The sequence below is a fragment of the Melozone crissalis genome, unplaced genomic scaffold, assembly GCF_028551555.1.
Source record: "Melozone crissalis strain CALT ecotype California unplaced genomic scaffold, PUWL_Pcris_2 ptg000013l_1, whole genome shotgun sequence".
Classification (NCBI taxonomy): Eukaryota; Metazoa; Chordata; class Aves; order Passeriformes; family Passerellidae; genus Melozone; species Melozone crissalis.
In genome coordinates, this window is record NW_026535791.1 from 62,304,848 (window position 1) to 62,319,917 (window position 15,070).

The 15,070-nt window shown below is 43.5% G+C and overlaps 1 protein-coding gene across 2 annotated transcripts in view; it reads right to left on the reverse strand.

Annotated features, from left to right (window-relative positions):
• Positions 1–14,832, reverse strand: part of PCYT1B (phosphate cytidylyltransferase 1B, choline) — a 32,406-nt gene extending 17,574 nt beyond the window's left edge. For both annotated transcript variants that reach the window (XM_054272241.1, XM_054272242.1), the window contains exons 1-3: positions 14,683–14,832; positions 2,404–2,503; positions 978–1,094 (exon numbers count right to left, since the gene is read on the reverse strand). In XM_054272241.1, coding sequence (XP_054128216.1) covers positions 978–1,094; positions 2,404–2,503; positions 14,683–14,784 — 319 coding nt within the window. In that variant the 5' untranslated portion in view covers positions 14,785–14,832. The remainder of the gene's footprint in view (positions 1–977; positions 1,095–2,403; positions 2,504–14,682) is intronic.
• Positions 14,833–15,070: the final 238 nt, after the last annotated feature.

A 15,070-nucleotide genomic window follows, 5' to 3' on the forward strand; every position in this document is an offset into this window, starting at 1 on the left:
GAAGCTCCATGGGAATTGCCACATTTCACAAACTTGAGTAAAACTAAAATATGTGTTTATAAAGAGATTTTGGTTTTCCTCTGTGCTGGGTCTTGCCCCCCCCACCTCCCACCCCTGCAATTGTTTGGGACAAATATGCAAAATAATGCACCTTATAGTACCTGAAGGTTGCACTCATGTTCACTGTAAAGCATTTGAGCAGCTGAATGAAGGTTGCTGTGAAATGTTTCTGCGAGGAATATCTCAACCCTGGAGGGGCAAGGAAAATGGAACCAAACTGCACATTTCTGAGGCTTCATGAGAGCAGGGCTTGCACAGCCAGCTAGGTAGGAAAGAGCCACCCTCCAGTGACTCCTCTGGCACAGGCCAACTGCTGAACAGCTGGTAGCCAGGCACACACCAAGAAAAGATTTTCTTAGCCAAAAAAAAAAAAAAAGGATTAAGAAAGTAACCTGCCTGGGGACACCTGTGAACTGAAATGACATTCCACTCATGACCTACATTTGGGTCTTCAATGACAATGGGCCAGACTTAGCTTCTGTGATGATGCTGAAGGCTGGGTCTGGACCTGGCAGGCAGAGGTCATGGTCTGTGCCTGGCTGGCAAAGGGACCAATGAGCCAGAAATAAATAATGGTTGCTCTCATTCACTCATCTCCATCTTTGAACAATTTTGAGCAAATAACTGAAAAAGGTAAATTATTCATACGGAGCTATTTTAAGCTCAGAGCCATGCAGGCACCTGCTTTAACTAGAATGGGAATTGTGCCTGTGCTGCTGAGGGCAGAATTTGACTTTTACTTTAATTGATGCAATTGTAAGATGTAATTCAAGGTAAATCACCTATAGAAAGCCCCTGAGTGAAAGCAGCATTCAAGTCATAGTGTATAAACAGCTGGGGGTGGGAGCACAGCAATAACTTTCTGATAGTGAAGCACAGAAGCAAAAATTCAGTGCAATAAATAACTCTGATCTTACCTCCTACTAATAAGTAGCTATTTGGGAATAGAGTTTTGGCTTGCATAAGAGCTCTTGCATGGCCAGCGTGGAAGAGGTCAAATATTCCATCTGCATACACTCTAACAGGTCTGTCAACTGTGGAAAAAGAAACACAACAGTGATTTTTCAGATCCCAAACAAGTTGCACTTAATTCTGCTGGATGGCATTTTGTTCCCAGATCAGATGATTGCACAGATTTACCCCAGTTCTGATATTCAAAAGCCCCACAGGTAAACCTGCAGTTTTTGATACTGCACACTACTTGTTCTTTGTACTCTCTGCTGTTTTCTCTCAGACTTACCCTATTTATTATCATCCATCATCCCCATATTCTAATTTAGCAAAAATGTCATCTTTCTGCCTCATTCAGAGTTCCACCATATGTCTTGTTCTTTTCTCTCTGCCTTTCTAATCAGATATGCCTTATGGATTTTTCCCATCATTTCCCTTTCCTTCCCTCTTGCCTTGACTTTTTCCACAGCTTACTGCTGTAAAAGTCAATTGCTTACCTCCTCTATGCAAACCTTCACTTTTTCCAGACTTTCCCCAAGTTCTTCTCTCTAATGAGCCTGTGACTTTTCTTTCTCATGCTACCACCCTTATAACTCTTTCTGTACAGCACCTTCAGTAGCAGCCTTCAGACTGAAAAAGGACTTGCTTTCTCAAATAACATGCTTTGTCACCTCCAAGCAAAAGCACAGTGGAGATGAAATCAACAGAGCTCAAACCTCCATGGACTGTGCTTCAGTGACAGCAGAGAGATGTCTCTGCAGTCAGGACATCCAAGGGTCCGTGGGAGAGAGAGCACTGTTCCTTGCACAGCTGACTGGAAAGCTGCAGCTTGCTCCTATAATGTGGACATACTTTAAAAGCTTATTTTAAATAAGTAAAGTAAGTCAACAGAGCCTTCTAAAAAATAATCTCTTCAAATATGGGAGAGGGGCTGAAGGATACATTTGGGACTTCACAGGAAATCATCCTGCTTCCCCAGTCCAATCACAGATGCCCAGATAAAGAAATTGGCAAGTAATCTTTAAGGCCACTGAAGGTCTGATGCGATCATCAGGAATATCAGTGAAAGAAGAGTTTTCCAGAGATGAGAATCCAGAAGGTAGCTACTACATAACACAATTTTCAGGCTGGCTGGAGTGGGCTGGCACGCCTTCCTTCCAACCAACATCCACAAATACATCAAACTCTAACTAGAAATGTTTTCTCTTGTTATTTTTCTAGAGAACATCATGGCTCTGTAGTTGCTGGTTTCTTCTCATTACCTGATAGCACTGGACATTAGGCTTTTGCTTTTGAGTAGAAGGCACAAATAAGCATTAATAGATGTTTGTATGGAAGAAGCAGAGCTTTGGGAGTGCCCATGATCCTGTGGGTGTAGCTCTCTCCACATACCTGGTGTTCCCCGGCGCGCTTGTGCAATGGTCAGCTTCTCATGGGGGGCTTGGCACTGACAGCTTGTTTCATCAGCGAATGGAGCAGGTGCCGTCAGAGTCTGGAAGGAGGAAAAAACACAAAGAAAGCCAATTTAATTTCACCACCAAGTAGTTATAAAAGAACCATTTAATTGTGGCAGAATGCTGTAACCAGACTTCATGCCAGTTTGTTCTCTCGGGATTTTTGCCTTTTGGTCACCCCCGAGCACACACAAGTCACACAAGGTAGGATGGTGAGGAAAATAAAGCTTTTTAAACACATCATGTGACTGAATTCTTTGTCTCTCGTTAGAGAAGCTTGGTCATCTTTGAGGTGGGTGAAGGCACACAATGTTTTTGTTTGCAGAACAAAGTCAGGTTGGATGGTGTGAGCAGCTTAACACTTCTCAGTGACTCTGAAGGCCCAAGGAAAAATGTATTCTGTTACCTGTAATTAACAGCTGGAAAAAATACTTGGGACTTAGAAAGCTGCAAATAAGCCACCTCTTAACAAGCACCCTTTCCTGCCACTGGCATCAGTACAAACAATTGGGAGTAGAGGTTATTTTGCTGTGGCTTTAGTCAGAATCCCCTATAATTTTGAGGAGCCATTCAAAATAAAGGCAAGGATGCAACCTTAAGTCCCATTTAACAAGAGCTGACTGAGCTGCAACTCCTTTCTGGTCTGACACATTCTGTAAAAATACTAAAACACTCTTAACTGCGATCAGAGCACCACAAGGGTACTTGCTCTGAGGAGCTTAGAACCTAAAGATACATGAGACAGTGTGAGGATGTGTGAAGACTGACGTGGCATTATCTGTCAGGAAACTTGATTACTGAATTTGTGTTTTCTGCCCATGTCTATGCAGGAAGTTGTCAGCCATCAGACCCTCAGGTATTTATTACCTGCCATATAGTCTGATAGGAAAAACAGCTTCTACAGCTTTTGGCTTGAAATCTTTACAAAAACATAACTGAGTTTTGGTTTGTTTTGTTTTTGAGATGAAGCAGTGGTTGAGAAAAGCTGAAGGAAATCTGTCACTGTGCCTCCCTCATGATTTAACTGGGAGTTCATGGCTGTGCAGCTGTGGCTCGGCTGGTTTTGACAGTGACCATCCAATGTACAGTTGTCACACCAGCTTGAGTACCCATGGATGATCATGACAGCATCCATTTCTGCCTTTACACAGTTTTTCAGATTTTTGATGCTGAATGATTTATCACTGAGCATTTAGCATTCTTTAGCATCCCTGAGACACCTTAGAGCATGTCATGCCTAATTGCTGGCTGATCTCTGGGCTCACTGGTTTGTTGCATGAAAAGCTCAGAGGACAACAAAAACAACAACAAAGACTTAAAGATTCAGATCCAGGTCTTTCTGCTGATTTGCTATTCATTTTGTTTACTACAAGTAATGTAATTTTATGTAGGTTTCCTACTTTTCCTTTCCATTTTTCTTTCCTTATTTTTTCCCATACTCTCAAATGTTAAAGGAAATCATCACCATTAGCATCTTCATGATGAAAATCACAGCACCTCTGCACAGACAAGGTTAAAAATGGAGAAACTATTACCAAGCCCAAGTTTCTGTCTGGGTTTCATGGAGGGGAACTGTTCATCAGGCCACCCACGCTGCACAGTGTAGAACATTACACATAATCATACAGTGCCAGATCTTTCCTTTATTTTCTAAATACTGTCTTTTTGCTTCTGGCTTTGCTATTGCTGGGTGCTAATCTGTCTTTTTATCTCCAAGGAAGGTCAAGTTACACGGCAGCCCATATAGCCTCGTTCCTGCTGAGATAAAGAGGAAGGCAGAAATGTTAAAACAATAATGGCTATGGTCTGAGCCCTGCAACTGGTAATCAGCTCCTAGCTTGGCAGAGGTTGTTTCCTTGAAGGTTATTTGAAGAAAATAGACCTGGTTTGCAGGAAGATATCTCTTTTTCCCCCCAGGCAAACACAGTGGTGCTTTTCATCCATGTAACCACTTTTGCAACACTGAGATTTTTCTTTCAGTCTCTGCTTAAGGGAGAACGAGCTTCTATCAGCTTCCCAAAGGTCCAGCTTTTATAAATGTTTGTCATTAAAGCTCACTTTACAGATCAGGGCTTAGAACCAGACCTGTCAATATTCCCTTTACTCTCTGATCTCACAGTTACTAGATATGAAAATACATCAAATGCAATACATTAAAATCAGCCATATTCTGTCAAAACCAAACAGAGAAAAGCATAAACACCATGTGCTGACAGATGAAAGCTATAGCAATAGCTTCCAAATGACTACTCACTACTATTTTATTTTATCTGCCCTAGAAAAATTATTGCTAAGCTTAACAAAAACATCTTATGAGTAAAATGAGACCATTTGGTTTGTATAAAAGCCCGTAAGAGAAAATATTTCAAGAAATTATTAAAACCCAGAAATAATTTATTAAACCTTTTCAGTTTGTATATATAATTACTTGCATTCTTTCCAGTTTCTTGATGGTAATAATTAGAATTGTGAGAAAACAGCAAGTAATTTATATAGCAGCTTTTCATTTTGGTTAATCCATTAAAGTTCTTTTGGAAGTTTGCTATAGTTTTGCCAATAATCATATGGTTAGACAAAGACTTTGTACTTCTGTCTTTCTCTGATAGATTTTCCCTTCATCTCTGCCTTCCTTATATTCTAGGCATTTACATTTTGCAATTACTCAAGCAAGTGAAATTTGCCTTGTATTTTGGACCAAGGTAAGCTCCTGACACCTGCACCATCCTGCAGTAGTATGTGAGAGAAATCACATGTCATAAATGGAGAAGTCATTGTTATACTAGGACTTATTAATGATATTTACTTCAGAAGATGATAAAAAACTGTTGCCATAAGAGTCCTGTTTCCTGGAAATTAAGACACAGCATTCAGTAAAATGAGGGTACAGGAAATCATCATATTTAGTAAGCCTTGCATATTAGAAGCTGTTCATTCTATGAGAAGTTTAAATAGTGTCTTACTTGCTTTCTAGGAAATTTGCAAAAGAACTGAATGATGCTCAATAAACATCAGGACATTAAAAGATGGAAGATGGATAATGGGGGCTTTCCCAACGAGCACCTCACAGCCCCACATGCCCCAGCAATGTCTCTGTAACCCACAGCTCTATTTGGTGAGACAGCAGCCCAGAGAGGAGCACAGTGTGCTTGGCATCCCTGAGCTGGCTCTGGGGCCAGGACACTTCCCTGAAGGAACCCTACATGACAGCTAGAAGCACCTTATTTTCAGGTGTATCTTGAAGCTGCCTTTTTATTATCTCTCTTCACAGTCTCTTAGGCTACTGGAGCCATTTAGCTTAGCTTCTAGGAATAAGGTAAACACTCATGCTTGTGTTTCTAATGATTAAAAGGATATTGTTGGTGATTTGTAGAGGAAGAGAAGTCCTGCCACTGAAATAACAGGTTAAGGCCACAAGCACCTCCACACCCTCTCTTTTGAGAGGTTTGTGTTATTGCTTGCTTGCTTCTCTGTGTTTGGTAGCTGGGCTGGGTTTTTTACACAGAAGCAAGGAAGACAGAAACATTCTTTTAAGTAGGTAAATGTAGACCCATCCAAGCCATAATGCACCTGCCTTTATACCTTTGCCTGCAGGGTGACTGCAGGAAATACATCTAATGGAAGGAGCTACTGCTTTTTTTTTAATTCATGCAACTATAATACATTCTCTCCTCCTCTTATATTGAAGTTGTATCTAAGATTTTGCCATCAACAAAGATCAATGAAATTTCAGATCATGAACCAGTACAGCTACAGAGGCAACACTTGATAAAGCAGGCTGGGGCTGTGCTTATGAACGAATGAAACTGGCAGGGAAATTCTGTGGGAGGTCTGATGCTGTAACCACCCTTTGTCTCAGAGGCAGTATTTAAAACAGGTAAGTGATTTCACTGGAACAAATCATGTGGGTAAGGTCTACTCATATGAGGAACAATTATTTTGGCAACTTGCTCCTGATGTTGGGAAACAATAATCACAGAGCAGGAAACACTGACATCAGTTCAAGGAATATTTAAGAAAAAGCCCAATCAAAACTATTGAAAAGAAAGTATGTGCCAAGTTTCTGAGGTATGAACACTTTTTGTAAGTGGAAAGGCCACGTTAAGGACTACCAAGGTCTTCTCTTAGAGGTTCAGGGAGCAAACATTGTCAAAAAGGAAAACCATGTTGTCTCCTACCTGTTTGGGTCAGTAACCTAAATTTATGAGCATTGAAGTTGTAATTGAATGTTACTGGTGGTTGTCTCCTGGAAAACTTTTTACAAACTGTTCTACTATAAATACCAGTATAGAAAAAAGTCTACCCTCTTCTCTCAGAGTTCTGCTGACTTAGGAAGGTGGATGCAAACTAAAATATGGCAAACTAACCTCATAAGAACAGTAACTTCAGCATTCTGTTTGCAAGCATTTCAAATTAACTTTGTTGCTCTTTCTGGGCTTAATCTTCAATCAAATATACTTTGGTCATCATTAGTATTAAGTAATTATTAAATGCAAGATGTGATTACAAATTGAAGATACTGCAGAAGAAAAGCAGCTTCCACTGCCTTTTCAAGAAGCATAATGGTGTATATATGTAGAGATTCATAGATCATGAAACTAGAACAACTATTATGTAATCTAGTGTAATATTTGCAAAAGGCCAAAGAATTTTGTGACAAGATTCCTGCATGACAGCCATGATTTCTGACTGAACTGGAACACATTATGTAGAAAACAAAATCATTCCTAGAAGTGGGATGGGCCCCAAGTTAAGCAGAGTTCAAGTGAAAGAGTCGCCAATGAAGCACCTCAGCCTCCATGAACACCAGCTAGAAGTGAAATGTGACCCTTGGGAACTCATCCACCTGAGCCTGCTCCCCTGGCACAGCCCGAAGGAGATGGGAGGAGCTCTGCATGCCAGTGATCCAGGCAGGACTCACTGCAAGAGCAAACTGCAGCAAGGGCACTGTGCAGCCCCTGAGCCTGGATGTTCTCCTGTCCTGATGGCTGCAGACAGGAAAGCTGTCAGACATCCCAGCACCAAGGAGGGATACACAGCATTCCAGGATAAAGAAGCTGTTGGCTCCTTCAAAGGAACACCAGTTGCCAATCATCAGCCTGCAGACACCATCACCAAGAACCAAACCGGCTATGGAGCATTTGCAAGTCAGCCCAGTGGCAGCTGCCTGCTGGCCCAGGAGTAATGCTGAAGGTTGGCCATGGTCAATAGACCAAAACTAATGCCACTCTGTGTTTTACTGATCAATCCAGGGCAGATAACATCAGCTCCTGTGTTTTGAATGTCTATTATACATTTCTTTTTACTTGTACATTGTGTGTATAGAATTACAGAATCATGAAGGTTGGAAAAGAGCTTTAGGATCATCCACTCCAACCCAGCACTACCACTGTAACCCCTAAGACACCAAAACACATCACCCAGTGCCAGATCCAGATGCCTCATGAGCACCTCCAGGGATGATGACTGCACATCCCTGGGCAACCTATTCCAATGTGTGACCACTCTAACATTGAAAAAAATTTTCTAATATCTAATCTGAATCTCCTCTGTCTCAGCTTAAGGCCATTTCCCCTGGTGCACTCACTGTAGGCACAGCAGAAGGGACCAGCTCCCACCTCACCACAGCCTCCTTTCAGGCAGTTCTAGGCGGCAATGAGCTTCCCCTGAGCCTCCCCAGGAGTGCACAAACCCAGCTCCCTCAGTCATTCCTCATAGGACACATCCCAGACCCTTCACAACCCTCGCTGCCCTTCTCTGGACACACTCCAGCACCTCACTATCTTTTCTGGAGTGAGGGGCCAAGAACTGGACTCTACTCGAGGTGTGGCCTCACCATTGTTGAGTAAAGGTGACAATCCCTGCCCTGGTCCTGCTGGCCACACTCTTGCTGACACAGGCCAGGTGCCATTGGGCACAGCTGGCTCATTGTCAGCTGGCTGGTGACCAGCAAGCCCAGGAGCCTTTCTCTGGGCAGCTCCCAAGTCACTCCTCCCCCAGTCTGTAATGCTGCAGGGGGTTGTTGTGACCCAAGGGCAGGACAGAGCACTTCCCTTTACTGAGCTCCTGCAACTGTCCCCAGCCCATTAATGAGCCGGCCCAGGTCCCTCTGTAAATCCTTCCTACCCTCCAGCAGACCAACACTCCTACCCCACATAGTGTCATGTGCAAATTCACCTGATATATGGCTAAAAGAACCCAACTCTGCTGTAACACAGGCAAGGGTTAATCCTCTGAAAGCAACTCAGTTATATAGCTATTGGGTGAATTTGGCCAAATAATCAGTCTCTACTTGTGCTTCTCTACAGAGATACTTTACATTTATCAATTATTTAATGTCAGACGTACAACAGCATTTTGTATAAACCATTGCTCAGAGACAGAGCTATGAAGAAGCAAAAAAAACCCAAACATTTTTTCCTCCTGCACAGGAGACACATACTGTGCAGTTCTCAGCTGTCAGCAGAAAAACTCTGGGAAAATCTATTTTCCCATAGAGAGGGTGATGGGCTTCTTTACAAGATCCCTGATTCATCCAGTGCCTTTCAAGAGGTTTTCACCTTATACCATCTGTATGTGTGTAAAACAGGGAAGCAGATTACATGGAAACAAAGGACACACTGGGACAGACAGTTATGGCTGAATGTCTGTGCATGATTGTGGATGTGTGTGTACACACTACACATATTCTTTCCTGTGTAGTCAGAATCTGCCTCCTAATTCTGCATTTCTTCTGCTCCATATCCATCCATGTGCTGAGTACTTTTTACACTTTATACATATGTTATATTATAATGTTGTCTATGCTCCTGAGGAGGGAGAAATATTGTAAATAGAATCTAAAATATTTGCAATATTTTTCCACTCCTTTTTAAAGGTATGATACAAACCTTTGTCGTAATGGCAATAGCACAGTTTAAGAAGTTGGCAATATTCTCGTAATAAAACCTGTTCCTAAAATATCATTGCATTTCAAGCACAGAATGCAAAATATAGAATGCAGTGTTTTCTCCCTGTGTTTATGGGTTATTTCTGATTCCTGAAAAGGTATCTGTGGTTCTGTGTACCTGAAAAATACGTACTGCAACATTTTTTTGCAGAAACTGTAGCATTTCAGAAGGTATATAAATGGCATGTCCTCTGATGTAATAGGGGGAAATCTAAGCAGATTTTTCATGTCTATGAGCAATTTAGGTTTTTCTAAGTGCAGAAAAAATTGCTACATGTCCTCAAGCACAAAATTCACTTGGCATGTTTTTATGGGTTTGTGGTTTATATATTAGCCAACATTTATGAAAATTAATCCATAGCAAAAGCCAAACTTCTAAAGGACCAAATAAATATTTAGTCAAATAAAGCAATTTTGGGTTCCTTAAATGTAAAGCTATTCACATATTTATTTATGCTTAATTCCACATTGAAGTAAACAGATGGCAGACCCCCTGTCATATCATCACGTGAGAGAAACAGATGCATGGGACACTTTTAAACCACAATAAACTTCCCCTACATTAATCATTGGCTCCTCTGATTGAAACTGCCTTCCAGTGATATAGGAAAGATGAATATGAAGATCTATGAAAGCTCATGGAAATAAAATACTGAAATGATTCTAGGGATTGCATCAGAACCTCTTAAAACATTCTTTGTAAATATGAAGGGATGAAAATACAGGAATCTGAGGCATGCACACTTTCCTTGCAATTATTTCAGATTTTATGTTTGAGTTCATTGTTTAACAGCAGCAACAAAAAATTGTCTAAAGAAGAGTGACTCCTTGAACCATTATACAGCTCCAGTGTGTGTAAACACTAAAATGTTCTCCTCTTCTCTTCAATAAAATAAAAAATAAGTGTTTTCCAAATGCACTTGAAAAATTGGAAAAAAATAGAATTAATGTACTCATTTTTTCAAAAAAAAATCAAGGAAAGCAACAAAATGGCTGAAGCAGCTGATACCTAAAATTATGTGAGATCTGTCACATTCAGCTGTACTTGAGTCTCATTTTCCAAGTAGATTCAGTGGCCCCAAGAAGTATCTTTTAATTAATACCCAACTCCTACTGACCTGTAAAAGCCTGCAGCCTCTGAATCCCACAACACTAGAGAAGTAAATGTGGGCTTTGGAGCAGTGCTGAGACTGCAAGGATGAACCAAAAGGGGCTGTGACACTTGCAGTGCCTTGGCAGAACTGGTTTTATTTGCCATATGGACAGATGGAGTGTCCAGCTAGTCTGTCCTTGCAGTGATGATGGAAAAAAGCCCCCAATAAACTATTTGGGTACTTCCACACAGGCCCCAGTGCCACCTCCTGTACAAGAAATGAGAGCTGGCCACAGCTTCAGCTGCCTGAGAACAGACACCCAAGGGTAGTGTGGATGTCACACCCTTGAACAGCCCAGTATTTTGGGGATAGCACAGCCTAGGGCAGAGCAGACAGAACAAAAAGCACTTACCTGTGTTTTACATCATCTCAAAGATAGATTCACTTTAAATTAATGAAACTGCTGCTTAATTCCTCCTGCCTTGCCCTCTACCCACTGATGTGCCTGTGAGCACAGGCCAAACCAACCACATTCCCACCTATCTACTCCCTCTCCTCCCCTGTAACTCACCCCAGCTAATTCAGGTGGGTTTCTGCTTATTTGGTTTCTGAAATTGAGTACTGTGATGGAAATGTATGTTGGATTGCCCTGCATTCCCTCAACTTATCTAACCCTCAGTTAGGCTCTGATAAGTTTTGAAAATAAGACATTGGTTCCCTGGTCCTAAGAGTACTTTATCACGTTTCCACTGATGCCTGTGTTGGAAGACAGAGACATGAAATACAAGGAAAAGAAGCTCTCAGTGTGTTCAAGGGAAAGATGAGACCAAGCAGTACATTCTGAAGTTTGTTTTCAAGTAAGTTTCAATGTGTATTTGGGTTTGCCTTATCTGCAGCATTGTCCTTATAAATTGCCATTATTTTCTTTTATGAAATATATCACATGGAACTGTCTTCCTGAACAAAGTGTGCTGAAATGCCTGTTTGTTTCTTTCATGTGAAGATTGCTAATTTTCAAAGGACACACCAATCCTTCAAGGAGCTACATACACCTGGGACCAAAGTGAAACTCCTGATCCCAAGTGAGATACATAAATTATAAAAAAATGAGCACATAATTTCACACGGTTTTGTATTTCCTCCTTGGTATTTCCTGCTGTGCTATCTCTCAGTTAGACTAAGAGCTTTCCTTTTTAGTTCTGATGCACGTGGGCAAACCCTAAGGGCAGGATTCCCAGGCTGAGAGCCACAGCCCAGCAGCACTCTGCAGCCCACTGAAAGTTATCCAGGGACAGCTGCCATGCCATCAATGTGTGCATGACATGACTGGGGTCATGTTTGTCCCACTGACAACAGTGAAGGCCCCATGACCACGGGTATTCTGAGGCTTGAAAGTATGAATGGGACTGCAGCAGATGAGAACAAACCAGCATTGGAGAAATGCTATTTGTGAGGGCTTTTTTCTTGACCAAAGAACTCCTAAAATCATCACTACAGATAACACCTGTGACTCTGATGGGTTTGTTCCTCTGTTGTGCATTGAGACCAAGAGCTGTGGGGTCTCTCAGAGAGACATTTTTCTGACATTAAGATATATGGAAGTTGAGAACATAAAGAAGGCAAAGATTAAGTCAGAGATGGAGCAGAGGAATTGACTGAAGCAACACAAACGCTCATTAATGCTCCAGCTGGTTAAGAAAATGCTCAGAGTGTCTTGGGAAAAAATTAATGGCAATTTAGAATGACAACAGTACCAGGCACTGGAAAACATCAGGTTTCAATACACATTGAAACTTACCCTAGAATTGCCTTCAAAGTCCCCTGATTTCCTGATCTTTGAAGGACACAGGTTCTTTAGTGCTAATGTGACAGCTCCTGACAAGCTAGCAGACTTCATAGCCCAAAATCAGAGGTCTAATGGCATATATCCATTAAAAATGTTCACATTTTACAGCTTTAAAGAAATAATCCCTGTTTCAAATGAAAAGGACAACAAGAGTTTCAGAAAAGAACCAGCCCCTTTTCACCTACTAAAATTTGAAGTGATTTCTCAAGAAAAACTGCTTCCTTCAACTTAGCCTATATATAACCTGAAAGCCCAGATTATTAATTTTAGAGATGTGTGAGAACCAACGAACAGCATTAAGAAGTCACCTGTGAATATCACAGAGCTGCCACCAGCTGTATAATTCTAAAGCACCAGAGCCATCCCTGAGGTATCATCCTGAGGTCCAAACAACACTAAAATGATACCTGAGACACCCTTTTTCCTTGACACTGATAATCCTGATAATCTAGGTGACGAGGTTACTGGCCCACCACTGCACATGCTGCCTGCAAAGGATGAGATCAGATCAAGTACTGAGGATCTTAAAAAAAGTTCTCAGAGGAACTCAGTGTCCATGTTATTAGACGGTCTGTAAAGGGGTGATTCACTTTAACTCTTCAGAACACTCACCCTTAATTTTTCTCACTTCAGACACTGCTTGACTACACTTGTTGGCCTCACTCCCTGTGCTCTGAGTTCAGTGTACTGCACGATACTTCACCAGGCAACCTTTTTTTTAGCCTGAAGATAACACAGATCTGACAACTGATGAGGCATCACTTCATAAGGACACACTTTCCACAAATATTTATTGAAAATGCCTCCATTGTCCATTATTGGTACTCAGGAAGATCTAAAACATCATAATGAATTTCTGTTTCATTCATGTACTCTGTCACCTTAATTTCCACAGAAATTATACCAGAATGCATGATACTGTAAATACTAGTATCATATTGTCACTTCTTTCTTTAAAATCTTTTAAAATGTCAGACTGCACAGAGTAATATTTTCAAACAGGTTGTTATATCAGAGCTTTTGACAGAGAAATCTCAGCCTGTAGTTACACTGCAGTAACTACATCTGAGCTAACTTTCCCTATTAAAACAGCTCTAAAAGCTTTCCATGAACAAATTAACAGTCTTCTTTAAAGCTGAATCTAATTATAACATGAGCAAGAAGAAAACATTAATTTAGGTCAGCTCCATTGACTGTTGCTATTTCTTGTCAAATCAGAACAATGTCTCAACTATAGTGTTAAATTTAATTACTGAAGTTTGATGTTTAAATATATTTTAATTAGCCCTGGTGTTAAGTGATCTAATTTCTAGTATTAAACTGTTGCATACATCATGCATTCTCACATCTTGACACTGCCTCCACAATTCTGTGATTGCATTTATGTATTGCTGTTATTAACTTTCTATCACCTTGCCAATGGTGCATACCATGCTGAAGTAAGGAGAGATCTTTCTTGGTGGGAATAATAACAGATTTAAATAAGAAGGAAACATTCCAAATTTTAAATGAGCACATGAAAGGAAGGACAGCTCTCAGAACCCGAACTCTTGGGGTACAGCATCCTTGTGAAGTTGCCTACACGGTGTGAGGGAGTCTTTAAGCAATGAACATCAGAGGAGTTATTTTAAGTATCACTCTCCCGGCCCTCCCGCATTCTCCTGTCCCCCTCAAAACCCGCAGCTCTCCGAGACTCTTCTTCCTTACACATCCTGAATCGAACCGCCAACTCCTCACCGGACTGCTGAAGTTGAGAAAAGCGGGATTTGCCGTTCTGAGCGCAGTAACCCGCGCGGGACCCGGCCCGCAGGGCAGCGCGGGGCGCTCACCGAGGAGCCCGCGGGCGCTGCCATTGCCGGCGGGAGCGGGAGCGGCACCGGAGCGGCCGGGACCGGCCATCGGCCCCCGCCGCGGCTCCTTGGAGCGCGGGCCGCTCCTCTGCATGCACCACTGGAAACTGGCAGCTTTTGAGATCGCAGCACGGCTCGGCCCTCACACGCCTCCCGCCGCCGCTCCCGCCACCCGCACACATGTGGCAGCCGCGCCGATGCCCGGGCGCGCCCGCACCCGCGGGGAGCGCGGGGGATCCGGGTTTCTAACGGGCGGAGCAGGGATCCTGCCTGGCTGTCACCGCACTGCCCCGAGTTCCTGCACGGCACGGCACAGCCCGCCTCGGACAGCCTTCGCTGCCCCTTTCCCTGGCGGGGCACAAAGGGACCCGCCGTGAGGTGGCACCGGCCGCCCGCGGGCTCCCTCCCTCGCCCCCGGCCCAGCGGCCCCGCAGCGCCCGGGGCGGCTCGAGCGGGCGGGCCGCGGCCGGGCCCGACTCACCAGGCGCGGCTGTGGGCAGGTGTGTTCCAGCTCCTCCATGGTCTCGGACCGGGATTTGGGGATGCCTCTTCCTGACTCAGCACCGGCCGCACGCACTGGCATGGCCGCCGCCCGGGCCCGCCCGGCGCGGGGGGTCTCCCCGGGAGCCGCCCGGGGGCTCGGCCGCTCGCGTCGCCACGGCAACCGGCGGGCCCCGCCCCGCTCTGCGCGCGCGGGGGCGGGGCCGGCTTATTTGCATGCGAGCTCCTGGTTGGCTGCTGCCCCGCCGCGCCACCGCGCGCTGCCCACGGCGGCTCCGCGGGCGGGCCCCGCCCCCGCGGGTCTCAGGGGGCCGGATGGGCCCGGCCGGAGGGGAGCGCGGGCAGCGGCTCCGGACCCCGTCTCGGGC